At 42.2% G+C, this 24,738-nt stretch overlaps 1 protein-coding gene across 7 annotated transcripts; it reads right to left on the bottom strand.

Moving 5' to 3' along the window:
* Nucleotides 1-420: 420 nt before the first annotated feature.
* LOC113588102 (bromodomain-containing protein 3-like) lies at nt 421-24,505 on the bottom strand. Of its 7 annotated transcripts, XM_081701334.1 has the most exons (22): nt 24,436-24,467; nt 21,577-21,697; nt 21,157-21,329; nt 20,721-21,007; nt 20,433-20,570; nt 19,003-19,135; nt 18,603-18,751; nt 17,859-18,209; nt 17,560-17,688; nt 17,166-17,372; nt 16,808-17,052; nt 16,321-16,661; nt 16,152-16,235; nt 14,948-15,286; nt 10,737-11,248; nt 9,596-9,725; nt 6,093-6,217; nt 5,946-6,015; nt 5,715-5,833; nt 5,125-5,327; nt 2,440-2,635; nt 421-2,285 (listed from the first exon to the last, which is right to left on the bottom strand). In XM_081701334.1, the coding sequence occupies exons 4-22, from the start codon at nt 20,910-20,912 to the stop codon at nt 2,217-2,219; spliced, it is 3,732 nt and encodes a 1,243-aa protein (XP_081557460.1). In that variant the 5' UTR covers nt 20,913-21,007; nt 21,157-21,329; nt 21,577-21,697; nt 24,436-24,467; the 3' UTR covers nt 421-2,216. The 7 variants fall into 7 exon arrangements, with proteins under 7 accessions (XP_081557460.1, XP_081557461.1, XP_081557459.1 ...); XM_081701335.1 differs by lacking the exon at nt 21,577-21,697 and having other exon boundaries at nt 24,436-24,480; XM_081701333.1 differs by lacking the exons at nt 21,157-21,329; nt 21,577-21,697 and having other exon boundaries at nt 24,436-24,505.
* Nucleotides 24,506-24,738: the final 233 nt, after the last annotated feature.

Genomic DNA, 24,738 nt, shown 5'->3' with positions numbered 1-24,738 from the left:
CACACACACACACACAGAGAACTCCGACTAACACTGAAATCAAGGACAAGCAGTCCGCTTCCTGCTTGTAAACAGAGACAGATGGCCGTTGGATAGTTGTCTTTGGACACACGGAATCTCAGAGCAGTGAGAAGACGATCACTATATTTAAACCATTGTTACCACTGAGTTTTAAAATACTCCAAATGTACATGATGAATTTCCCCATACGGATACGCATCATCAGAAGAACAATAACATTTCCGTGCATATCTGTACTGCTTTCCTCAGAAACCTCCAGACACTGTTGCGTTTCGCTGGGGAAGTCAGTCTCATTATTGAAGTTTTCTTCATGTAATCACAACAACCAGCATATCCTAATAATGGGCTTATTACATTTATATAAGTCTAATAAGTAGATAAAAAGAACAGATCAACACCTCTACTCAATTTTTTGTTTATTTAACTTTTTTTCTTTTTAGAAAACGCAATTATATCATAATCTTTATTATGAACCTTTTTGTCAGCCTCACTCAGCAACAACTGGAAGATTCGTACAACAAAAATAAACAAATAAAACAAAAACTCACCAATGAGCAAATAACTGTAATAATAAACACAATAGTAAACAGAATAGTAAACACACAAACACAACATCCAAGCAACTCACAACAAAAACTCTACAATTCTGCAGGGGATCTGAACCTTATAAAAAAGAACAATGGCACAAGATGACCAACAATTTAAAAACCAACCAAACCACCTCAAAACAGCAATTTGTATATTCATAGTAGCAGGAAAATAAAGCAGAATAAGGATGTTTGTTTAGTGACAGCTCTAGATGGTCGGAGTAAAATAATGTTTTAATGTTTTAGTGACAACTCTAGAGGGTCAAAATAAAAGAACATTCTGATGTTTGTTTAGTGACAGCTCTAGAGGGTCGGTGTAAAAGATAATTCTAAAACAAATATATCTTTATCATTCACCTTCCTGGTCAATCAGCAGCTGAATGAAGCAAGTTAAAACCAGAACTACATCTCCCTGCAAATGACAGAACCCAGACCCATCCCCGCCTTCACTGATCTCTGGAGATCTGGACCACAAACAAAACAAATCCTCATACCATTAGGACAAAAGAGGAAACAGTCACCTGCCCCACTTCCTTTCAGAGTTTTGATGAAATACACACACACACACACACACACACACACACACACACACACACACACACACACACACACACACACACACACACACACATACACACACACACACACAGCTAAACAAGCTCATCACTGTAAAGACAACAGAAACAATTCTAAAATAATTTTAAAAAGTCTATACTTTCAAAAAAAGACCATTGATTACCAAAGAACTCAGAAATGGGTATGGGAAAGGTTTACTTGAGCCAAACCCAAATCCCACTCATTTTATTTCAGTATTTTTTATTACTAATTATAAATAATACAGTTAGCCTTTAGCTTTTCTATATATCCGTAATGGGAGTGCATGAATTAAACCATTAAGGCAAAGAATCCTGAGGAAGTTAAACAATAATGTTAGGATCTAACACTTGCAGACACAGACACACACACACAGACACACACACACACACAGACACACACACACACACACAAAAGCACCCCAATGTAATAAGATCTGTACACTACACAAAGCCAACAACCATTAAAATACCTTCAATATCATTTACAGAATCAATTTTATCTTCTCTCCCTTTCTCTCTCTCTCACTCTCCCCCCCTCTGTCTCTCTCACTCTCTCCCACACACACACTTGCAATCTGAGAATGACATGAAACCAAACAAATAAAACATTTTCATTTCTGGAGAGAATGTCTCTAATACAATTCCAGAGTGAAGAAAAGGCCCCACTGAGCTGAAACACACACACACACGCTGAGCTCCAACATTTGGATGATGCCCCACGGCTGAAGAATCAGTACTGACAGTGCAGAAAAACAAAGCAATACCTATTCACACCCTCCTCAAAAAGAGAGAGAGAGAGACAGAGAGGGAAAGAGATGGAGGGAGAGTCAGAGAGAGACAGGGAGAGACAGAGAGAGTCAGAGAGAGACAGAGAGAGTCAGAGAGAGTCAGAGAGCGTCAGAGAGCGTCAGAGAGAGAGTGGGGGGAGTGAGGGAGTGAGGGGGAGATAGAAATGGATCTGAAGAATATCTCTCTTCTTCTTTTGTCATTCTTCTTCTTCTTTTTCTGAAGGTCAGAACAAGTTCTCTTCAAATATGGCCATGAGGTCACTTTGGAAGTTCATGTCGATTGTTGCTGCCATCTACAGGACAGAGGACAGAATAACCACAAAATATATTTAATGGAGCTTAAATAATCTTTATTTATATTTCATATATTATTTATGTGTATGTATGTGTGTACACAAGTGTGTTTGTGTACATAAATCTGTGTGCTTGCATGTGTGTCTCTCTTACTGCTTCTCGTCTCCTCCTCTCCTGCTCTCTCCTTCTTGCTAGCTCCCTCTGCTGGTCCGTGGTGGGTGTGTTTGCGCGAGCCTGAGAGTGTGTGTGTGAGGCCGGGTGGGGGGAGGGGATCTGGAGCTCTGACTGAGGGGGTGTGTGAGACTCTGACGGGCCTCTGCAAACCTCCTCACACAACTCATCACTGTTTCTGAGAGGGGACAAGAGATAGAGACAAAAATCATCAAAAAGGAAGACCCGCCCTTCTCAGTGACTGGACTGAACATGTTACCAGCCAAGCTACTGTATGGGGCATCTCATTACCAACCTGGTGGAGGAGTTTCTCCCATTACTCAGGATCTCCTCCAACTGCCATTTAAACAGCAACGGCTGATGTGGATGGAAACAAAAACTGAAACACGAATTCTTGCACCCATGCTCAACAGCACTTCGTGGTCATGGGCAGTTAACAAGCAACACAAAACCCATGAGAGTAACCATGGAACAAGAACCAACTCGCACCACGCTGACTCTCTCGGGCTTCACCTCACACGTGCTGCGCCCAGCACCTCTGAGGTCCTGTCAGCACCGCAGGAGTTCACATGCGCAAGACCTCCAGATTCAAGACATCACACTCTGTGCTTTGACTACGAGGTTCAAGGTCTGCATGTTCTTTACCATGAATATTTCACCACAAACATCACGGGGCTCGAGAACATTAAGTAGTCACAATACGAATACTGCTACATACATAAAAGCTGCACAGTGAGGTGGTTGGGGTGGGGAACACTGGTGGGTGTGATAGCGTAAGGTATGTGCATGAACGCGTTCAAGGGTCCTTCATCACTTTCTGTCTGATCACGGGAGGAGCTGGAGCTCCTGGCACAGTTTTTGCAGGCTTGTTTCGCAGGCTTGCCAATTTTTCTTCCAGTATTCAAACCTGTCATTTTAAGCCATCTAAAATAATTAGATAACAACAAGATAACACATCTAAACAATGATTAAATATCTAATGTTTGCAATGTAAAGCTATACATGTGCTGTTAGGGTTCAGCGATATGGCAAAAATATGACCATATTTTTTCCCCATATTGATCAATATCGATATTTATCATGAAATATAATTTGATAATGTTGTCAGCTTGAAGAGCATCTTGCTAATGACAGAACCCTAAGAAAACCAGAGGGCTCATTAGATAACCTATAGGATAAAGTTTGTAATAATAATATAATAAGCATTTAACTGTGCAAACATGCTTTATATGCCTTTATCTATTCAAACAAGAAACTAATATTTAATAAACTAATAAAGAAATAAACTAATATAATATGTCTCAGATGTTTTAAATCTGGAAATCTGTGTAAAAAGAAATCCATGTCAATATGCTACATTTGCGCTTGTTATATCACTGATACTGTGCTTGTTATATCCTTGCTCCTTATTAATCACTTGTCATATGGGGTAATGGCTGCTAAAGAAGACAAAATGTATGGATGTTCTGGTACAGCCCCACAAGCGCTGCTAAAACATAGATGAAGAAGACGAGCTGAATTTTCACACTTTGGGTGCGGTCGCTGTGGAAAAGATTTGTTGTTTCCTGGCTTGGTTTGCACTGACCAGGCCATCTTAATCTGTGCGTCATCATTTTTCTGATTTTTAAGACAGTTTCATGTAACTGATGCCATGGTAACTTTTTCTCAACAATATCCTCAGCCAAAACTAACCGGGTGACTGCTGTCACGTTTATTTTTGCCATAATAGGTTGTTACATCTCTCCTTATCGAGTGAAAATGTCAAAAGATTGACATTATTGAATTTTATCAGAATCCTGTTTTGAGATCTTTTTATCACCCAGCATTACGTGCTGTACACACACTACATGGAAACTACATACATGTATACACACACACACTACATGGAAACTACATACATGTATACACACACACTACATGGAAACTACATACATGTATATACACACACACACACACACACACACACACTACACTGAAACTATATACATGTATATACACACACACACACACACACACACACACACAACATGGAAGCTACATACATACACACATACTACATGGAAACCACATACAGTCGTGGACAAAGGTTTTGAGACTAGCACAAATATTGGTTTTCACCAAGTTTGCTTCTTCAGTTTTTATGGTGGCAATTTGCATTAACTCTAGATTGTGAAGCGTGATCAGATGAATTGCAATTAATTGCAAAGTCATTCCTTGCCATGAAAATGAACTTAATAACAAAAATTATGGCATTCCAGCCAATGCATTTCAGCCCTGCTAAGATCATTTCAGTGATCTTCTCGTTAGCTCAGGAGAAAGTGTTAACGAGGACAAGGCAGCTGATATCACTCTGTCATGCTGATTAGAAGAGCCGACTGTTTGCTTTAAAAGTGTGGTGGTGGCTGAAGTGCAGGTGAAAATTCCAAATAAATGAATTTAAAAAAAAATCGTAAATCTCCTGTACCTGTGCCTGTAGCAGAATTCTCAGGGTGGGTTAAGAGTCTGTTTAAGTAACAGGTGAGGTTTACAGCTTTGTTTTCATTGTCTACAAGTTGTCTACAAACTGTCACCCTGCACAGTTAATGAAGCTCTTTCTGCTGCCCAACAACAAGAAGTACTCATTCTCGCAGTCAAAAGAACTTTTGCCCCGTGTCCTCTCTCTCTTACCGTAGTTTGTCCTGCTCTCTGCGTGCTCGCTCTCGCTCTGCCTGCAGCGCCCTCTCTCTCTCCTCCTTCTCACGTGCAGCACGCCGGAACTGCTCAAAGCTGTCACTCGATGAACGCACCAGTGAGGAGCCGGAGGTGGAGGAGCAAGACGCGGGTCTTTGAGCCAGACTTGCCCAGGAACCCATACTCTTCATCTTCATATCCTAGAGATGGGCGGGGGGTGAGAGCGAGAGAGACAGAATGAAAATAATGAATTTATTCACCTATTTTAATTACATTTTTAAAATCTAATAAATTATTCTAAAATAAAAAAAAACAAGAAACTCAGTTTATCTATGACATGCATTGCATACAATGCATATAAATACAACAGCTCAGAACGCAGGACTACACACAACGCAGCAGTTCAGTATGCAGGACTACACATAACACAACAGTTCTGTAAGCAGGACTACACACAGCAGTTCAGTACACAGGACTACACAACACACAACGATAATTGTATTATGAGTACAAAAACATGTTAAAGCTGGTAAGAAAAAAAAGATAAATAATAAACACAGCGCATGCATGCACGCACACATACACACCTTTCGAGGAGCAATAGGTGTTTTCGCCTCATGTTTAATTTTATCCTGTGCAGAAGGGGGTGGAGCTGGAATATCTGAGAGGCGGGGCCCTGAACTCTCCACAGCCTTCAGGTCAGCTCCTAATTGGGTGCACAGTCAAATCAGTCAGACTGACAGAGATATAATTATGCAATAAACCATTAAATGAAATAAAAGGAAGAAATGTGTCCTGCAAACACAAAAACTACTCACCACCAAAGTTGGGTTTACTCTCAGATGGACCAAATGGAGATGAACACAGTCTCTCCTGTTTCACCAGAACCTGCCCAGACCAGCACATCATAATTACAGACCACCACAGGCCAGTACAATTACAGACAATTACAGAAGCACACTCACTGGTTTCTTAGGTGTTGGGCTAACAGAAGGGGAGTGACGCAGCATGTGCTGGAAGTCTGCCCTCAGACTGGACGGGCTCTCCTTCACTGGACCTATCAGATCAGATGGGTTCTCCTTCAGTGGACCTATGGGGTGGGTGCGTCATGTTTAATTATTGAGTCAAATATCCCAACACGGCTAAAGGACATGCGCATATCAGTGAGATAAAGACTTGTGTGACACTTCATTTGTGTATGTCTGTAGTTTGTGTGTATGTGTGGGTATATCTTTGTGTGTGGGGTGTTTAGGGCTGAACAATTTGGGGAAATTATCTAGTTCTGATTTTTCTGTGCAATATTGCATTATTTTTTGAATTAGTACATTCCAAACCTGCATTAGTGGTTCACATATCTATCACATATAATCAATGATAAACTTGTTTCTACAAGAAGAAATGCAGTTTTTACGTTTATTTTTGAATATTTAAAGCCTAAATGAATCACAAGATAAATAAGATAAATGATCACACAAGAGTAACATCAATAATACACTTAACAATAACATAAAAAAATATTTTTTCCCCACATAAAGTGCATCAGTTTAACAGTCAAACATCACATTTGAACATATGCCTGGCCAGTACTGAACAGTTACAGATCACTAAAATAATAAAATTAGAAAACTGTTTTGTCAATTTTATCTTGCAATATTAAACAGTTTTATTCAATATTAAAATATTAAAATACATAAACCTGTGTCATCAATGGAAAATTATATTAATTGCACGTATAGCTAGTCAGAAACCAGTGTTCAAAGGTTTTTTCCAAAGGCCTGAATAAGGCATGAATGCTGACAGTTTACAATGTTGCCTCCTGTACTAAAGAGGTTTTCAGAGGGTGAACGTGTTACAAGTACACACAGATATCTGAGGGTGAACGCGTGGCTGGTACACAGATATCTTTGGGCCTGCCTGCTCAAACGTGGAGAGTTCACTTGATGAAGATTCCACCAAACCAGGGGATCGTCTTCTCCATCAGTGATGGGTGTCATTAGGTAGCTGCTTAGATCTGTTTTCAAGGCATCATCAAGCAGAACAGACAAGTCAGTAGACATGGAAATACTCTTGAAGTAGCTGCCAGGTGACCTTTATGGCTTTTCCAGAGAGGCTGCTGAATTCTGTGGTTCTGTGACACATGATCTCCTGTAACTTTTAGTCAGTATTTTTCAAATTGAATTTGGAGAAAATTATTTTTTATGATCAGTAATTGTAACTGGTAATGTTACTTGTCTAGAATGCATTATCTCCTGCAAAGTTAATAAATCCTAACCATCTATTTATCTTCCTCACTCCTTTTTTCATCTGTCATCATTCTTGCTTTAATGGCAGGGATATTCTCTTGGCTGATATACGTAGCCTTGAATCAGGGGATTAAGAATGATGCAACGATGTCAAGCAGGTCCTGGGTGACAGGATCTCTGTATTTTTCCTGGAGGTAGCCAATGACTCTGGACTTGATAGACTTTGTGAGGTCTGTGTTCTCTGGATCCTTTGCAAGGTGTTTTTCTTTAAAAGGTGGAGCACCGGTTTCAGAAATGAAATACTGATGTACTCTTCTTCAGAAAGTGCATTTGTAAATTCTTGAAGAGGTTGTGAATTGACTCTAGTGTTGCCAGGTGAACTCTAGGTGGTGTGAGTCAAGGCCTTACTTTGCTCCAAAACCCTTTCAATCATCTTTTTTTGGTAACACTTGGTAATGAGTGAATGTTCAGGAAGACTGAAGTCTGTCTGAGATGCCCTCAATCTTCTTTTTTCCTTCCCAAAGGCAGAGAAATAGCCAACCATCTTAGATTTATGGCATTTAGTTGACATTTTTATCCAAAGCATCTTACAATTCTGACTGAGTACAACTTGACCAATTGAGGGTTAAGAGTCTTGCTCAGCGGCCCAACAGTGGCAACTTGGCAGTGGTGGGGCTTGAACCAGCAACTTTTCGATTACAAGTCAAGTACCTTAACCACTTAATCTGATTATTTATTATGTAATCAGTAGTGTATAAAAATATACACATAATAAAGTGTAATCTAATCTGATTACTTTTGGACTCTTTCTGATCTAACTACTCATCTAACTTATTTGGTTTCTTCATTTCTTAATTATCTGATCATAACAGTCCTAAGTCATCCTACGTCATCTTTCTCTCTAAACCACATCTAAATATCAAAGTAACACTTTCATACAGATTTCATAGTTTTGCACAGTGAATTAATAATTAAGAGAGAGATTGTTTGACCTTGCCTAATCAAACCTGTAATCCACAATAAAATAACTGCCATTCTTTTACTGAATACAATGACATTACAGAAATATGACATAATAGATTACATAGATTGTTACTACAAAAAAGTTATCAGAATATGATTTATTCATTTTATATAATGTTTCTCAGAGACAGATAGAGAAAGAGAGAGAATGTGACAGTATGTTACATATTTATAAATGTAATTTAATGTGACACTTACTGATAGCAAGGTGGAGTTTGTGGCCAAAACACTGTCGTCTTGTCCACGCATTTATATTCATGTTGGAGGCGTTATCTGTGGTAATGCACACTTGCCCCTCTTCATTCACACCCCAGCTGGCCAATGTGTTTTTCAATCCAGTAGCGATGTTGTCTCCCGTATGGTCAAGTGGAAAGTATGCCGTTTGTAGACACTGACTCTTCAATTCAAATTCTTCACTTACAAAGTGAACAGTGAGGCTTTGGTAAAGTTTGGTTTTTCGGCTAGACCATGTTTCTTCACATAGCATACAGTTACAGAGACTTGGCTAAAGTATGTGTCAGAGGAAATGTGGTATAATTTATCAAGTGTTATAAAAGGTTTCGGAAAACAACTTTAGACACTGTAAATCAGCACCATGTCTTTAGCTATGTGCTTCGCAAAAGCATCTCATAGTATCTCATAGTAGGAAATTGTCATGTTAGGAAATTGTGACTGAGATGAGGGTTCAGGGCTGGAACTTTTAGACATGCACTCATCATAGAGATGTCTGTGATGCTTCTTCAAATGTTGATAGAGATTTGTGGTGTTGCAGTTAGCATCAATGCTCGACATGTTTTGCACAGTTCCTCTTTTGGATGCATGTCCTTTTTCCTGAGACCAAAATCCTCCCACACACATGTGCTGTTTTTCCTTGGTAGTAACTCGTTCATTGGTCTTTGGGCCTCGCTTGCTCAGAAGAAGTGTTCATCATTCCCCTGACAATGCCAAACTGCTTGTTAATAGTTCTGACATTTCGCTTTTATTGGATGGATTTTCCCTTATAAAAATTGGGTAATTGGATATTGGCTATGGGCTAATTCAAGCTGCAGCGCCTACGAGTTGGAAATCTTGTGCATTTAAAACAATTAGACGTTCAGCCCTTGGGGTGTGAGTGTGGTTTTATGTGGTGTGTGTGCAAGCGTGTCCACTTGTGTGGTGTTGGGCTGTGTGTATTTATTTGTGTGTGTGTGTGTGTTTCTCACCCAGTGGGGATGGCAGGGCTGGTGTGTGTGCAAGCGTGTCCACTTGTGTTGCATTGGGGTGTGTGCTAGGTGGAGACATCCGTGTTGTTGTTTGCACACCACCATGAAGAGAGTGCAAACACAGCTGGACCTACAGAAAAACACAGATATACTCTACAGCAACATCACACCCAAACACAGATAAATAAACACTCTACATCAACAATCACAACAAAAGACACAGATAGACAACTACTACACATCAACATCACATCCAAACACACACACATATACAGCACTACACCAACATAACTCAAACAAAAACTGCAGCATTTCATCGTTTCAGCAATTCTTGTCATAGCAATTACTATTACAATAACTAGATATTATTATATTATTATTATATGCAAGATAATACCACATTTAATTATTAATTTGAATTGCAAGGGCCACCAATTTCAGCAAATATACTAGTTTCAGCAAATCCTACTAGTTACCATAAACCACACTACAGACAAATGGCTTTTGCTGGACCACCATCCACTGCACAGTGTCAAGTGTAAAGGAATGTGAGATGTACCTCCCTATTGAATGGGTTGAATCTAAATGGTGCTTTGTGACTTATCACTAAGGAAAAGCTTACTAGTAATTGGTGGAACCTTGCCTTTCCGGTTAATGAGCATTTCAGTAATGGGCAAACGGTACTTGTAAAAAAAAATACACACACTAGATACCGTGACTAGAAAAGAAGATGTTAATAAGTGGGGTTTTCTCTCTCACATGCTTGTCTGCACTGACCAAGGTAACATTAACATGGCTGATGACTATGTAAGGAAAAGGTTCTAGATTTAATGGTGTCTTTAGCTAAGCACTTTGTGACACCTGCTGACTTTCATGTCCCAAGATCATCCTCTTTGATAGCTACATCACGGTTGTCCTGCAATCATTCTCTTTGATAGCTACATCACGGATGTCCTGCAATCATCCTCTTTGCGTCATTTGGTGGGTGAACAGAACTGGCTCTACAAGGCAAGCCCACTCAGAGGTCCAGCAAACAACATGCTCTAGACCACCAGCAGTACTGAGAAAATACGGTGTTCCGTACTCAAACATTTCAGTGGAAACTACATATCCCATGATGCTGTACTTTGGCTGCAGTCACCTGACTAAGTGGCAGAGGCATCTCCTCTGCTTCGTCCTCTTCATCCTCCAGCAGGGCCTGAGGTGGCTGGGCAGAGAGCTGGCCCAGCAGTGAGGGTGCAAGGGGAGCCAGTGGTCTCAGAGCAGGAGCTGGGGGGAGGGAAAGAGGAAGAGGAGAGGGTTTGGGAGGAAGAGAGAGAGGAAGAGGTGAGGGTTTGGGAGGAAGAGAGAGAGGAAGAGGTGAGGGTTTGGGAGGAAGAGAGAGAGGAAGAGGTGAGGGTTTGGGAGGAAGAGAGAGAGGAAGAGGTGAGGGTTTGGGAGGAAGAGGTGAGGGTTTGGGAGGAAGAGAGAGAGGAAGAGGAGAAGGTTTGGGATGAAGAGAGAGAGGAAGAGGTGAGGGTTTGGGAGGAAGAGAGAGAGGAAGAGGAGATGGTTTGGGAGGAAGAGAGAGAGGAAGAGGAGATGGTTTGGGAGGAAGAGGAGCTGCATGGCTACTTGGTCGAGAGGGCTGCTGAGGCAAGGCAGAGTGGAGAGCTGGAGAGAGAGAGAGAAATGAGAAAAAGGAAAGAAAAAAGGATTTAAAAACAGTGAAACAAAAAAATCAGAGTAAGAAAAGAGAAAGAAAGGGACAGAGAATGAGCAGAAATATTAGCAAAACACAAAGACAGAGAGAAACATATTACTTTACTGTAATTCGCATAATCATAAGACAGGTAATATGCATGTGTGTGCACATGTGTGTGTGTGTGTGTGTTTGTCTCATTGGATTATCATCTGGTTGGTTATGGGAGGCTCTGAGTTCACTTACTTTTGTCTTAGATTCTGTGAAATGCAAGGTTTGTTGTCTAAACCTAGTTGTTAGTTGCTTGGTAGCTGTAATTACCCACTACCAGTGTGGTTTCGCCCTGGCCTTAGGTGTGAATTAAGGGGTGGACTCAGCACCTATTGAACTGAGTTAAATTAGGACGACTCAACATCTGGAGAGGGTTTGGTGGTGCTCTCAGTTCATCTACATCTCACCTACCTGACTTCACAAACTCAGCTAAGTATCTTCTCATATTATCTCAATCCTTTATCTCATACATCCACAAATCAAGCATCTGAAGTGTTTCACAATTCCTGTCCACATATCCCACAGAACTCCTTGACGCTATCATAGACGTCGCAATCTCAGCAACCTCACTGACTCGCAAAGCTTGGCACCATCACATATTTTGGTGGCAGGAGGGCTCTGGAACTGCCAATCTGCTGTCCAGAAGGCTGACTTCATCTCAGCATTAGCATCCCTCCACTTCCTATACTTCTGGCTCTAACAAAAACATGGATCACCCCCGAAGACTCCGGCTGCCCTGTCCTCTGCCTTTTCATTCACACATTCTCCGAGGCATCTCGGCAGGAGTGGTGGCACAGGTTTACTAATGTCTCGAAAGTGGTGTTTCACTCCACTTTCCTTCTCTAGTTTTTCCATCTCCTCTTTTGAATTTCATGTCATTACAGTGTCTTTCCCACCAAACCTCTTGTCATCTTCCACCATGCAGGTTCCCTAGATCACTTCATTGATGAGCTCGACATCCTCCTGAGTAAATTCCCCAATGAAGGAAATCCACTCATTCTCCTTGGTGACTTCAACCTTCCATCAGACAACCTGCATCCTTCCGTTGCTGACAGCATTTGACCTCACCCTCAACCACTCTCCTCCGACTCACAAAGTGGGCAATGTTCTGGATCCGATCATCGTCCGTACCACCACAACATCAGACATCGCAGTCACCCCCCTCCAACCATCACTTTCTATCCTTCTTGCTTTCCCTTCCTTCTCTTTCCATCCAGTCCTCTCCAACATGTTCTGCCTCCTTCCATTGCAATCTGCACTCCATAACTTCCTCTTCCCTTACTTCTATTATTTTGTCTACCCTTCCTCACCCTGGTTCTCCATCTTCTCTCTCTTTGGATAGTTACAAATTCTTTCATTTCTACACTCTCCTCATCAATGAATCTTCTGTGCTCTCTCTCCTCTAGACCTGCTAAGTCCTCCCCACCTGCCCACTGGCTAACAGACAAACTTTGCTGCCACAGGAGAGAACTAAGGACTGCAAAGAGGCGGTGGAGGAAATCTCACGTAGATTCAGACGTCAGCTCATACAAGTCTCTCCTTTCCAAGTTCTCACTGGAAATAACATCTGAAAAGTCATCCTACTACAAAGAGAAATTCAAATCATCAGCATCTGACCCATGCAAGCTCTTCACTATTTTTTCTTGTCTCCTTAATCCTCCCTCTCCTTTCTCATCTCTTACTCTGAAGGATTCTATCACCTTCTTTGAGAAGGTTGCAGCAATCTGCCAGTCCTTTTCCTCTGTTCCCACTCCTCCAACCAATGTGCATTCCCCAACATCCAACTCTCTGACTTTTTTTCTCCTCTCTTCTCAGATGAAATTCTTCAACTCCTGACTTCCAGCAATCCAACTACATGTCCGCTGGATCCAATTCCTTCCACTCTGTTCCAGACAATCGCAAGAGATCTGCTTCCTTTCATCTGCCATCATCAACAACTCCTTATCTTCTGGATACGTGCCTACTACATTCAAAACCTCCAGGGTGGTACCAATCCTCAAGAAGGCCACAATTGACGGCTCCAGCGTTATCAACTACAGACCGGTATCACTTCTCTCTTTCCTCTCAAAAGCACTTGAACGAGCAGTTTATAATCAATTGTCTCTTTTTCTCACCCAGAACCAGCTGCATGATCCCAATTAGTCGGGCTACAAACCGGCACATTCTACAGAACAGCCCTCGTAGCAGTGACTGAGAAACTTCATGCTGCTAAAGCTGCCAAACTGTCATCTGTTTTGATGCTTCTAGACCTTTCAGCAGCCTTTGATACAGTGAACCACAACATTTTTCTCTCTGTTCTCACCAGGCTTGGTGTGACTGGCTCTGCTTGGAGATGGTTTCATTCCTATCTGGAGGGATGATCCTATCAGGTGACATGGAGAGGATCCACATCCAAATCATGTAGGCTCTCCACAAGGCTCAGTATTAGGCCCCCTTCTCTTCTCTTTGTATATTCCTTCTCTTGGTGATGTAATATCTTCTCATAGTTTCTCCTACCACTGCTATGCTGATGACACTCAATTATTTATTTCTTTTCCACCCTCTGACACGCAAGTCTCCAGACGTATCTCAGTATGCTTGACTGACATCACGTCATGGATCACAGTCCACCACTTGAAGCTCAACCCCAGTAAAACCGAGCTTCTGTTCATCCCAGGTACTCCCAACCCTTACCATGACCTCACTGTTTCCTTTGAGAACTCCCTGGTATCACCATTCGAAGCTGCCTGTAGCCTGGGCATAACTTTGGACAACCAGCTGTCATTCTCAGCTCATGTTTCTAATCTAACCCGGTCTTGCAGATTCCTCCTTTGTAACATACAAAGGATTCGACCCTTTCTCTTGCAGGAAGCTATCCAGGTGCTTGTGCATTCTCTTGTGATTTCAGAGCTAGACTACTGCAACTCACTACTTGCTAGTCTTGCTCTAAGAGCCATCAAACCTCTACAACTTGTCCAGAATGCAGTAGCACAACCGGTCTTCAATCTTCTGAAGTTCACACGTTACTCCACTGCTGCGCTCCCTTCATTGGCTCCCTACATGCATCAGATTTAAAACCTTGATGCCTACAAAGCCGAAAATGGACCAGCCCAGCTGCTTTAAACATGAAGTCAATGGTCAAAGCCCGATCCGTACCTCGAGTACTTCAAACCTCAAGTACGGCTCGGCTTGAAATACCTTGCTTCAGTTCTCATGGATGACAAGCATTGAGCCTTTTCTGTCCTGGCTCCAAGATGGTGGAATGAGTCCCTTGCAGTGTTCAAACATAGACTGAAGACCCATCTATTTGCAGAATATTTAAAGGACAACTGACACTGCTCCCATATTGACTAAGTTAGTACTTATTGTAAATGCTAGCACTTGTTTATAGCACTCACCATTGTTTAAGATAGACCTTATGTATTTTGTACTTCTAGGTATCAGCATTCATCCCTGTTTTCTACAGTATTCTAGTTCATTGATATATCTAACCTACTGTACTGTACTAGAATATATTCTATGAGTAAACGACAAAGCAAGTAGCTCTGGATAAGAGTGTCTGCTAAATGCCGTAAATGTAAATGTAACTGTGTGCGTGTGTGTGTGTGTGTGTGTGTGTGTGTGTACGTACACATGCATACCTGGAGAGGGGATGGGCGTTGGGTTCTGGTTGAGGAACAGGTGTGTCTCAGCCGGTGTATGTGTGTGAGATTGTGTGTGCGTGTGCACTGCTGTGCTGAGACTGTGAGAGGGTGCCAGTGACATGCTATACTGAGGGACAGAGTCAAAGCCGTTGCCTAGGAGATGGGACGGTTCCAGCACCTGGCTGGTTGCAAGGGGGTAGGAGAATACGACAGTAGGCTGTACTACTGTGTGTGAGGGAGGGGGGGCCTCCGGAATCCCTGCGGCCTGCGCCGGATAGTTCAACCTTTTGACCTCTTTAGCTTTTCGAGGCTTCCTCCTGTGTTCAGGGCCCAGCCCTACAAAGATATTATACTGAATTAATACAGAATTACAAGTTTCCAGAATTTCAACTTGCATGCTAAAAAGTAAACAAAGTTATGGAGACTGTTTATAATTAAAATGGTGCATTATAGAGATATTTAGCCATTAACTGGCTTATCTTTTATCTTATCTATTAACTAGCATTAGCCTAGCAATTAGCTTATCCATTAACTAGCATTAACATAGCTATTAGCTTATCTATTAACTAGCATTAACCTATCTGTAATCTTATCCATTAACTAGCATGAACCTCTGTTAACTTATCCATTAACTAACATGAACCTCTGTTAGCCTATCCATTAACTAGCATTAACCTAGCTATTATCTTATCTATTAATTAGCATTAACCTAGCTATTATCTTATCTATTAACTAGCATTAATCTATCTATTAGCTAGTTTGGTTCATTTGCCAATATTGTGTGTCTATCACACCAGTCTCTGACGCATCAGACACTGTACTTGTAAGCAGTTGTTGTAGAAAGGCTTTTAGAGACTTTGAACACAAAAATATGGTCACCACTAGAATAACTGACCCCACGGTTCCTTGAACATTTCATAACTCTGGCCCTAACTAAAATAACTGACCCCACGTTTCTCTGGAAATGCATTTTTCATCAAAACAATCAGTTTCTTTCTTTTTTTAAAAAAAATCTCAATATGCAAATTATGCTGAAAGTTGAAACATTCATGGAATTCATTGAACCTTCAATGGGAGGCCTATATTAATTACTATAAAATCAAACTAATTTAACAAACAAATGCACAATATAAAGCTACCAGAGGCATAGATAGGGCTATGTCAACTTAGTTTCAGTACTGTCTGTGTTTTTTATTTTCACCTGCTGAAAAACCCTCAGTGTCTGAAGAGCTGGACTCACTGCTGCCTGAGGAAGAGTCCATCTTCATCTTACTCAACTTTTCACCTACAGTACACAAACACAGTTAACAGAGGGTCGAACACACCCACACACACCCAGCCACACCCACACTACTCCACTCAACACACACCTGTTGTCCTCTTCCTCTTGAGGCAGGCAGAGACATATCTCTGAAGTTCACGGAGTGTCGACGGTTTCAGCGTCTCGAAGTCTATCTCGATCTCATCTGGGTTTGATCTCTTTAGTGTCGGCTCCCGTGATTGGATAATGTGGACCACACGCCCAAGCTTGTTACCAGGCAACCTGTTAATATCCAGACTCAGTTGTCTCTTCTCCTCCAGTGACATGGCCTGAGACCCATCAGCAACACCCTGAGATATGCCCTCTTCCTCTAACTCCATCGAAGGGACCAGAGAGGGTGTGGCCAAGGAAGGAGTAGTCAGTGAACGACTAGGCTTGATATCCTTCCTTCTGTAATTAAGAAAAGAGAGAAAGAGGAAGAGAGAGAACATGAGAGAGCAGAGAGTATTCAATGGTTATGTTCTAGAGAAAGTATGCCAATAAAGGGGTGTTTCACTATGTAAAATGTAATGACCCATGGGAAATGTAGTTCTTACTCAAGCTTCTTGGTCTTTTTTGGAAGGATCGAATCCTTGCCAATCTTATTCTTCCTGATTGGTTGACATGATGTGGGTGTGGTCTCTGCGATAAACCCCTCCACCAGTGGAGGGGGCGGTCCGCTGCTTTTCTTCTTGTGCTTCTCTTTCCTCTTCTCCTTCTCCTTTTTCTCTTTTTCCTTCTTCTTAGGCTTGCTGGGCTGAGGCTGGGACAGAGCTGCCAGCTGCTCGTGAACAGCCTTTAGCTGCAGGGGGCAGCATTGAGCACACAGTCACCTACACACCCACTACTGATCAGACCACACATGACCAGACATGGCCAGACTCATGCCCATTTCTCTCTCTCGCTTTCACCAACCTGTTCCTGAAGCTCAGCCAATCGTTGAGCTCGTTCCTGATCCGACCCATCATCTGAAGATTCTGATTCACCAGAGGAGCTAGAGGGCAGGGCAGGGGCATGTTGCTGTCTGACTGATGCATGGTGGAGAGCAGGGGAGGGTGCTGGCTGAGGGGGCGTCTCTTCTGGCTCATCAGGTATCTTTGCAAATCGCATCTCAAAAACCTCCTGGGGGGTCGGATGGAGAGAAATCAGCAGTGAGGGTGATGGGACATGCTGAAGCTCATGCTTGGGGTTGGGAGATTGGGGTTGTTGAACCTCACAAGTGCATGTTTAGATTTATGGCATTTAGCTGATTTAGCTGATGTTTATGGCATTTAGCTGATTTTGCTCATGTTTGGGGTTTTAGCTATACCTGTAGCTTCCGAGCCATGCGCACTATGTCGTGGTCCGGTGGGTTGTATTTGTAACAGTTGGAGAACATCAGCCTCACGTCCGCCGCAAAGGCCTGAGCATTTGGGTACTGCCAATGGTCTAACTTTGCCTGCACAGAACAAGCACTCATCACGATACAGAACAGGCACTCATCACAAAACAGGAAGACAAAGTGTGTTTTCGTAGAAGTTGGTGGTATATGGCTGACCTAGACTAATCTGAGTGGGTATGCATGCATTGTCTGCATGTACGTGTGAGTGTGTGTGTTTGTTCCTCCACCTGGATGGTGCTGAGGTCCATGGGGTGCTTGATGATGTCATGGTAGTCGTGGAGACCGAGGCTCTTGGCATCCACGGGGCTGTAGAAGGGCCAGGCGTAGGCCATGTGCTCCTTTGACAGCATCTCTTTCAGGACGCCCTCACAGTACTGTAGCTTCTGCCCACTGCAGGGGCTAGGGGGCGTTGTCTCCCCGACTCCCCCCACCGAATCCGGCAGGTCCCGCCGAGCTGGCCTGGGGCGGATGTTCTCCCGCCGGGGGCGGAGCTCTGTTGCCACTGGCGACGACTCGCCAAGCTGATCATTGGCATTGGGGGTGGTGGTGTCAGCCTTCCTCTTCTGACTCTTCCTTTGCTGTGTTGGGAGGTCGGAGTACAGAGGGCACAGGTCAAAAGTGAGGAAAGGTCACAAGCTAAGAAGAGAGGCCGGAGTGAACCATAGCTGGGAAACCACCAAAGCTAACACGTTTACTGAGTTTAGGCCATATGTGATCCCTCTACACCATATACTATAAACTTAATGGAAAACCATGAAATATAAACATTAACAGACACGGTATATAAAATCAAATGCATGAAAAGCACATAAAAATAAAGTACATAAACTCAATCTTTGTGATCCAACTCCTTATCACAAAACCATCATAAAAAGTCTGTAAAGCTGTTTCAAGTGTCCCACTTGGATATATGTGTGTGTGTCTGTGTGTGTGTTTTGGGGTGAGAAAGTAATGGATTCTTATTGGCTTACCTTGGTAAATGGTGTGGCACTCTGGAGCAGGGCTCTGCTGGGCATGGCCGTGACAACAGATGTGGTGACGTCCGTTGCCATGGTGTTGGACATGCAGTCAAGGGTGAAGGGGGGGCCAATATCCGTCAGAGATGAGACAGAGAAAGATTCTGGGGGGGGGGGGGGGGGTTATATTGCAAACTATTTCAGTAAACCATGCCTTAAAAAGTTCACATAAACAAGATGCACATGACCAAGCCACACACCTACACACAAACAAAGACACACACGCAGGCAGTCTCTCACACATACAGACACATAGGAAGTAACAGACAGACAGACACACAGATAAATAGACACACACACACACACACACACACACAAATAGACACACAGACAGACACACACACACACACACTACCGGTTTCCTGTTTTGATCTACTGCGCCTCTTGGATGCTGTGTGGATCTCAAGCTCCTCCTGAGGCATCTCAGACACTTTCTGCAGGAACAACTTCTCCAGAGCCTCTGCCATTAGCACAATATCGTCTCCCGGCTACAAACACACACATTAGCACATCATCATCTCCTGGCTACAAACACACACATTGGCACAATATTATTTCCTGGCCACACACACACACACACACACACAATCATTTCCTGGCAACACACACACAAGCACGATATCATCTCCCTGCTACACTCACATGTACAAATTCACATATAGACTGAATAGCCACTTTATTAGACACACCTGCCCTGTCATGAGTGGAGCTTCCCGGTATGGAAATTAGACACATGATCTCACAGTGCAACATAAAATCAGGTGAAGAATTCTGTTGACCAGTTTCAGTGTGAATCCACATTACAATGGGAAAATTGATTGATCTAAACGGCTTCCAACAAGGCAGTGTCTTCGGTGCTAGATCAACCAGGGCCAGTATTCCAAAAACTGCCAACTTTGTAGGGTTGTCTCGTGCAACAGTGTTGAGATGAATCCAGATTTCTGTTACATCATGCTGATGGGAGGGTCAGAATTTGGCACAAGTAGCATGAATCAATGAGCTCTTCCTGTCAGGTGTCAACAGTTCAGGCTGGTGGTAGTGGGGTAATGGTGTGGGGAATGTTTTCTTGGCACACTCTGGGTCCTCTGATACCTTTGGATGGACAGTAGGACTTACCTAAGCATTGTGGCTGACCAAGTCCATCCCTTCATGACATCTGTTTATCCAATAGCAGATGTCCTTCTTTCAGCAGGACAATGCATCATGACACAAGGGTCATATAGTCCTGGATTGGTTCCAAGAACATAACAGTGAATTTTCCTTGCTTCCCTGGCCTTCACAGTCCCTTTATAGGATCTTAATCCTATAAAGCATGTCTGGGATGAGGTGGAACAGGCTGTTCAGAACATGCTTCCATCTAATTTGTGGCAACTGCGAGAAGCTGTCCTGTCCAAGATTCTTGCAGAACTATTTCAACCCCTAGTGGAATGCCATGCTGAAGTTCTGAAGGCAAAGGAGGTCCAATATGCTACTAGATGAGTGTGTCTAATAAATTGGCCACTCAGTGCATATGCACATATAGACACAGACACACACAGCATAAACAGGAATACACAGACAAGTATTTGCAACTTTTGTTATTGACAATTTCATCTTATGAAGTGCGAAAGGAATGTGTAATGTGTTTATGATGTGGTGTGAGTGTTCTGGATGGAGGAGAGGGTTACTAGATGAACATGGTGTTGAAGCCCTAAATATATTTCTGAAAGTTTTGGATTTTTATGTATGTGTGTGTGTGAGAGAGAGAGAGAGAGAGAGAGAGAGAGAGAGAGAGAGCGTGAGTACCTTGTTGTAGATGTAGCAGTTGGTGAACATGGTGTTGAAGTCCTGAATGCACTCCTGGGCATTCCAGTAGTATCCATTCTCCAATCTTTTTCTAATGGTCCCCATGTCCATTGGAATCTTTATAATGTCATAGTAGTCCTGGGAGATGTCGATAAAGACAAGCAGAGTGAGAGAAATAAGAAAATAACTTATTAATGTATTATACCTATTTATTTCTGATATTATTAATGTGTCATTATACACACGAGTAAAACAGTAATACACCCACACCCATGCAGGTATACTCACAGGCAGGCATAGACTGACAGCATCTACAGGTGCCTGGAACGGCCATGAGAACTGATGCTTCCACAGTGTTTTCAGAACCACTTTTTGCAGATACTGTAGCTGATTGGTGTGTCTTGGTGGCCGGACGATATTACTCGTCTCAGGGGGTGAAGGATTCGAGATAAGTGGTGTTGCTTCCACACTGTCCGCCATTCTGATTGGCAGGATGTGTCGTCAGCCACCCAGTCAGTGTGGAAGCACAAACACAGTGGGTGGAGCCAAGGCAGATATGGCCATAACTGACCTCACTGCAACAAGAACAGTATCTGCATCAACAACACCATCATACGTATGCTATACCTGAAATCAGAGAGGGACAAAGCACTAGAGCCAAGTGACGTTAACAACACAAACATGGGCGTGATACAGAGACCATCCACACTAGACCTTTACATACTTCAGAACTTTACTTCAGAACCCAGATCTGGTCCCTGCTTCTGACCTTTACTTTAGAACCCAGATCTGGTCCCTGCTTCAGAACTTTACTTCAGAACCCAGATCTGGACCCTGTTATCAGCTGATGTCACAAAGCCTGGGCATTTCCCCCCTGCAGTCCTCAGAGACTTTTACCTGGGAGTCAGGTGTAAAGAAAACATGACCTTCTAGTTACATCAACTATCCAGTTACTTGCCTACTGCTGCTGCTGCCATGTTCTATCCCTTGTTTAATATTTTATCGTATCTCTTTTTTATTAATGTGTTTGCTGAATTTATTTTGCGTTATTTCATATTTTTATCCATTTGCTTTGTATTTTATTACATTTCATTGCTACTATGTAAAGTAAAATAAAATTAAAAACACAAAATAAAAAGACCACCTCCTGTGGTTCCCAATCGTCATCAAACACTGATGATGTCCATGTCATTTACCACTGACCATGGCTTCATTCAGGGTTGTTCGGTCAATAGTGGGGAAATATGGAAAACCTAGGCATATACCTATCAAAATCAAAAACAAAACACAAACTCATGTTGCCTTTGCTCCTACCGAAATGGTTTCAGTGTCCTGTCACTATGCTGAAACTTGTTAGGGGAATTATTAATTTAAAAGTAATTATTATTATTACATCTACTGAATTAATGTAATAAATGTTTATTAATTATTATTAATTATTTATTATTAATGAATGTTTCCTGTCTGCACAGGATCTACAATCTACATACAAAATGCATGTAGCTTTCCTTTGCAAGGTGTATCTGAATATCAAAGAACCTGCGTGAGTTATGAGATACTTGAGTGCACTCATTAGCTTTGCTTTTTTTCACAGCATATTTCAGCAGAGCTGTACTGGCGCCCAGCAGAAGAAAGCAAATCCTTTACCATGTCGTTATTAGGAGATGTTATGTCGGAATTACAAAAACATAGTAAAAATTACATGTCAGTTATGAGAAAGAACGTCTCATTATTACGAGATGTCAGAGATCTAACATTTGTGAAATGTGTTAATGACATAATACCCGTAGGCTTCTTCATAGGCTAGACTCAGTGGCGCAGTTGGTTGAACTGATCAAATTTGACTTTCCGCTTGGTTTAAGTCTTGGTGAAATCTTAGTGTATGTATGGTATCTTCATTAGTATTTGAACACTGCAAATGATTCTCAAATCTCTGCGTTGCCCATATATGCCACTGAATGCACAGTGGTTTGTTTCGGAAAAAAAGCCAAAAAGAAAAAACCAGAAGTCCCTCATGTGCCCGCCAGAGACATTCCTGTAGGCACATGTTCCTGATGCTTCCTGGTTGCTGCTGGAGAGAGCTCATCTATTGTTTGTTGACAATGTCATGTCACTATTTGCATGAACCAAGAGTAAAAACTCCTGATGTTAAACACTTTTATCAGAATATCAAGATGAGGACATGACCCTTCACCACATGATCGACACAACAGGGAGACGACAGGAGGGTGCCACAACTCTTTGGTGACTTTATTGATGATTTTACTCCAACACTGGAATTTTGCTGCATGGTAAAAGACAAATGGGCTACACATATAAATCAACTATGGCTGCTGTATCTGTGTTTAATGAATTTTCCTACACGGCAAATCTAGGCTGATTGCATGCAATTTCCAAGACAGAACAGACATTCGTAATTCCGACGAGGCATAGTCAGACTTCTATTAAAAGTTTTACATCCACAGGCTGTACATGAATCCCGGTCCTAACTTCAACATGGCACGACACCGATGTAGTACGGCTCATAATTATGTGGTTATATAGCACAGCCCACAAGCAAAAACGTACCTTCGGCAGCATTAAAAGAAATGTTTGCTTCTGTGTGACACTGAAAATGAATAATTAATAGCCTATGCCATTTTAAGATATACTGTAATGAGTTATTTTCGTGTAATTACGAGATGTTCTCTCGAATATGGCGTCATCTCATAACGACACTTTGACATTTACAGCATTTAGCTTCCTTTAATTATTTTCTCATAATTATGTCGTTATACATATCTACTGTAATAACGAGATACTCTCGAAACGATGAGATTTTTTCATAATTCCAACATGACATCTCGTAACAACATGCTGAAGAGTTTATTTTTTATTCTGCTTGAAAGAAATACGCAGAGCTCAAAGAACGAGAAACATCACAAAACAACAGCTGGTATGAGAAAAGGGAGCTTGAGAAAGAGAAGCTACCCCTATATGCAACGAATAGAGAATAAACCGATTCTGGAGACATGTGTCCGGAAAAAGAGTGATGCACAATTAATCAAATCTGAAACAGCAGTCCGAGTAGGAGCAAAATGCGCATGCAAAACGTCAACAAGGGACAACCAATAAGATGACGCGCCAGTTCTAGTGGGCGTGAACGAAACAAGGGACAACCAATAAGATGTCGCAACACAACTCGTGTGGGCGTGAACGAAACAAAGAACACCCAATAAGATGCCGCTACACAGTTCGAGTGGGCGTGAACGAAACCAACGTGAATTACGTGAGTTAGCGGTTTGAAACACAGCGAATTGTATTGCTACGTAGTTGCATGATTTTGCTGATGTATTATAACAAACAATATCCGAATGGTCTCCACTGTCAACACAGTAAACGGAAAACAAACTATCCACTGAAGTACGGAGGAAAAGCGCAGCTAGCCAGCTATCCTCGCTCGCCGGTTAATCCTCTTTCAGCCCAGCGTATGTCTAACACGTCCTAATACACTTTCCAGTAACTACGTTGCGCAAGTATTTTTCGGGAATTTGAGCAGGGCAGTTCCGATATTCAAGAAAGCTCCTACGTCAAATTCATGCGTACCTTCCGCAACACAGTCACACTAGTACGTTACTTCCAGAGCGTAACCGTTGTCACGAATACGGCCTTCTCTGGTTTACATGCACTGCAACATGGGCCACACGCTCCAGAAGTCAGAGAAAAGGCTCAACGTAACTACGTTCACAGTCAAACCCACAATGTATAACCGGTCTGATGACAAAACACGACCAAATTAAGACCAAAACACATCGAAGCCTTGGGGCCGTCGAGCTGCGCCGTCAGCCTCAACCTAGCCAGCTAGCTAGCGATCATTCCTTGCGCGATAACTTCATATTACGACCTGACCCAATTAGTTACCTCCAAATAGACTCTACAGACCTTAAAGTTCGACTTTGCGATTCACGTACGTTCTGCCACCACGGACGTCGAAGGTAAAAACCAGTGAACTATTTTTATTTACCGCAGTCTAGAAGCTGTCAATGTGCGCGCGACTCTTCCCTTCTCGCCGACCGAAAATTAGATGATGCGCGACGTCGATGACGCGGGACGCACAGCGCGCGCCCGCCCCTTGTTACAGGAAGATAAAAGCACGTGCAGCCACGGTGTTTCAATGCTTACAAAAACAATGCAAATTATTTATCGTTCCCAATTACTTTCAAAATTAACATTTTAAATCTTGAGTTGAAAGAAAAAAATGGTTATACGTATACTGGTGATCTTGTGTATAACCATAAACAAAGTAGAGCATTTAATGTAACTTATA

The sequence above is a fragment of the Electrophorus electricus genome, chromosome 18, assembly GCF_041902795.1.
Source record: "Electrophorus electricus isolate QZ-2024a chromosome 18, ASM4190279v1, whole genome shotgun sequence".
Taxonomy (NCBI): domain Eukaryota; kingdom Metazoa; phylum Chordata; class Actinopteri; order Gymnotiformes; family Gymnotidae; genus Electrophorus; species Electrophorus electricus.
Note: the sequence above shows the minus strand (reverse complement) of the source record. Positions and strands in the feature narration are given on the sequence as shown.

Excerpts from the sequence above, each read along its gene's own strand:
- LOC113588102 (XM_081701333.1), bottom strand. The coding sequence starts at position 20,912 with ATGGCGGACAGTGTGGAAGCAACACCACTTATCTCGAATCCTTCACCC. Across the intron at positions 16,236-16,320 it reads CAAGAGGAAGAGGACAACAG|GTGAAAAGTTGAGTAAGATG; the intron begins GTGTGTGTTGAG and ends TGTGTACTGTAG. Across the intron at positions 2,286-2,439 it reads AGAGGAGGAGACGAGAAGCA|ATGGCAGCAACAATCGACAT; the intron begins GTAAGAGAGACA and ends TCTGTCCTGTAG.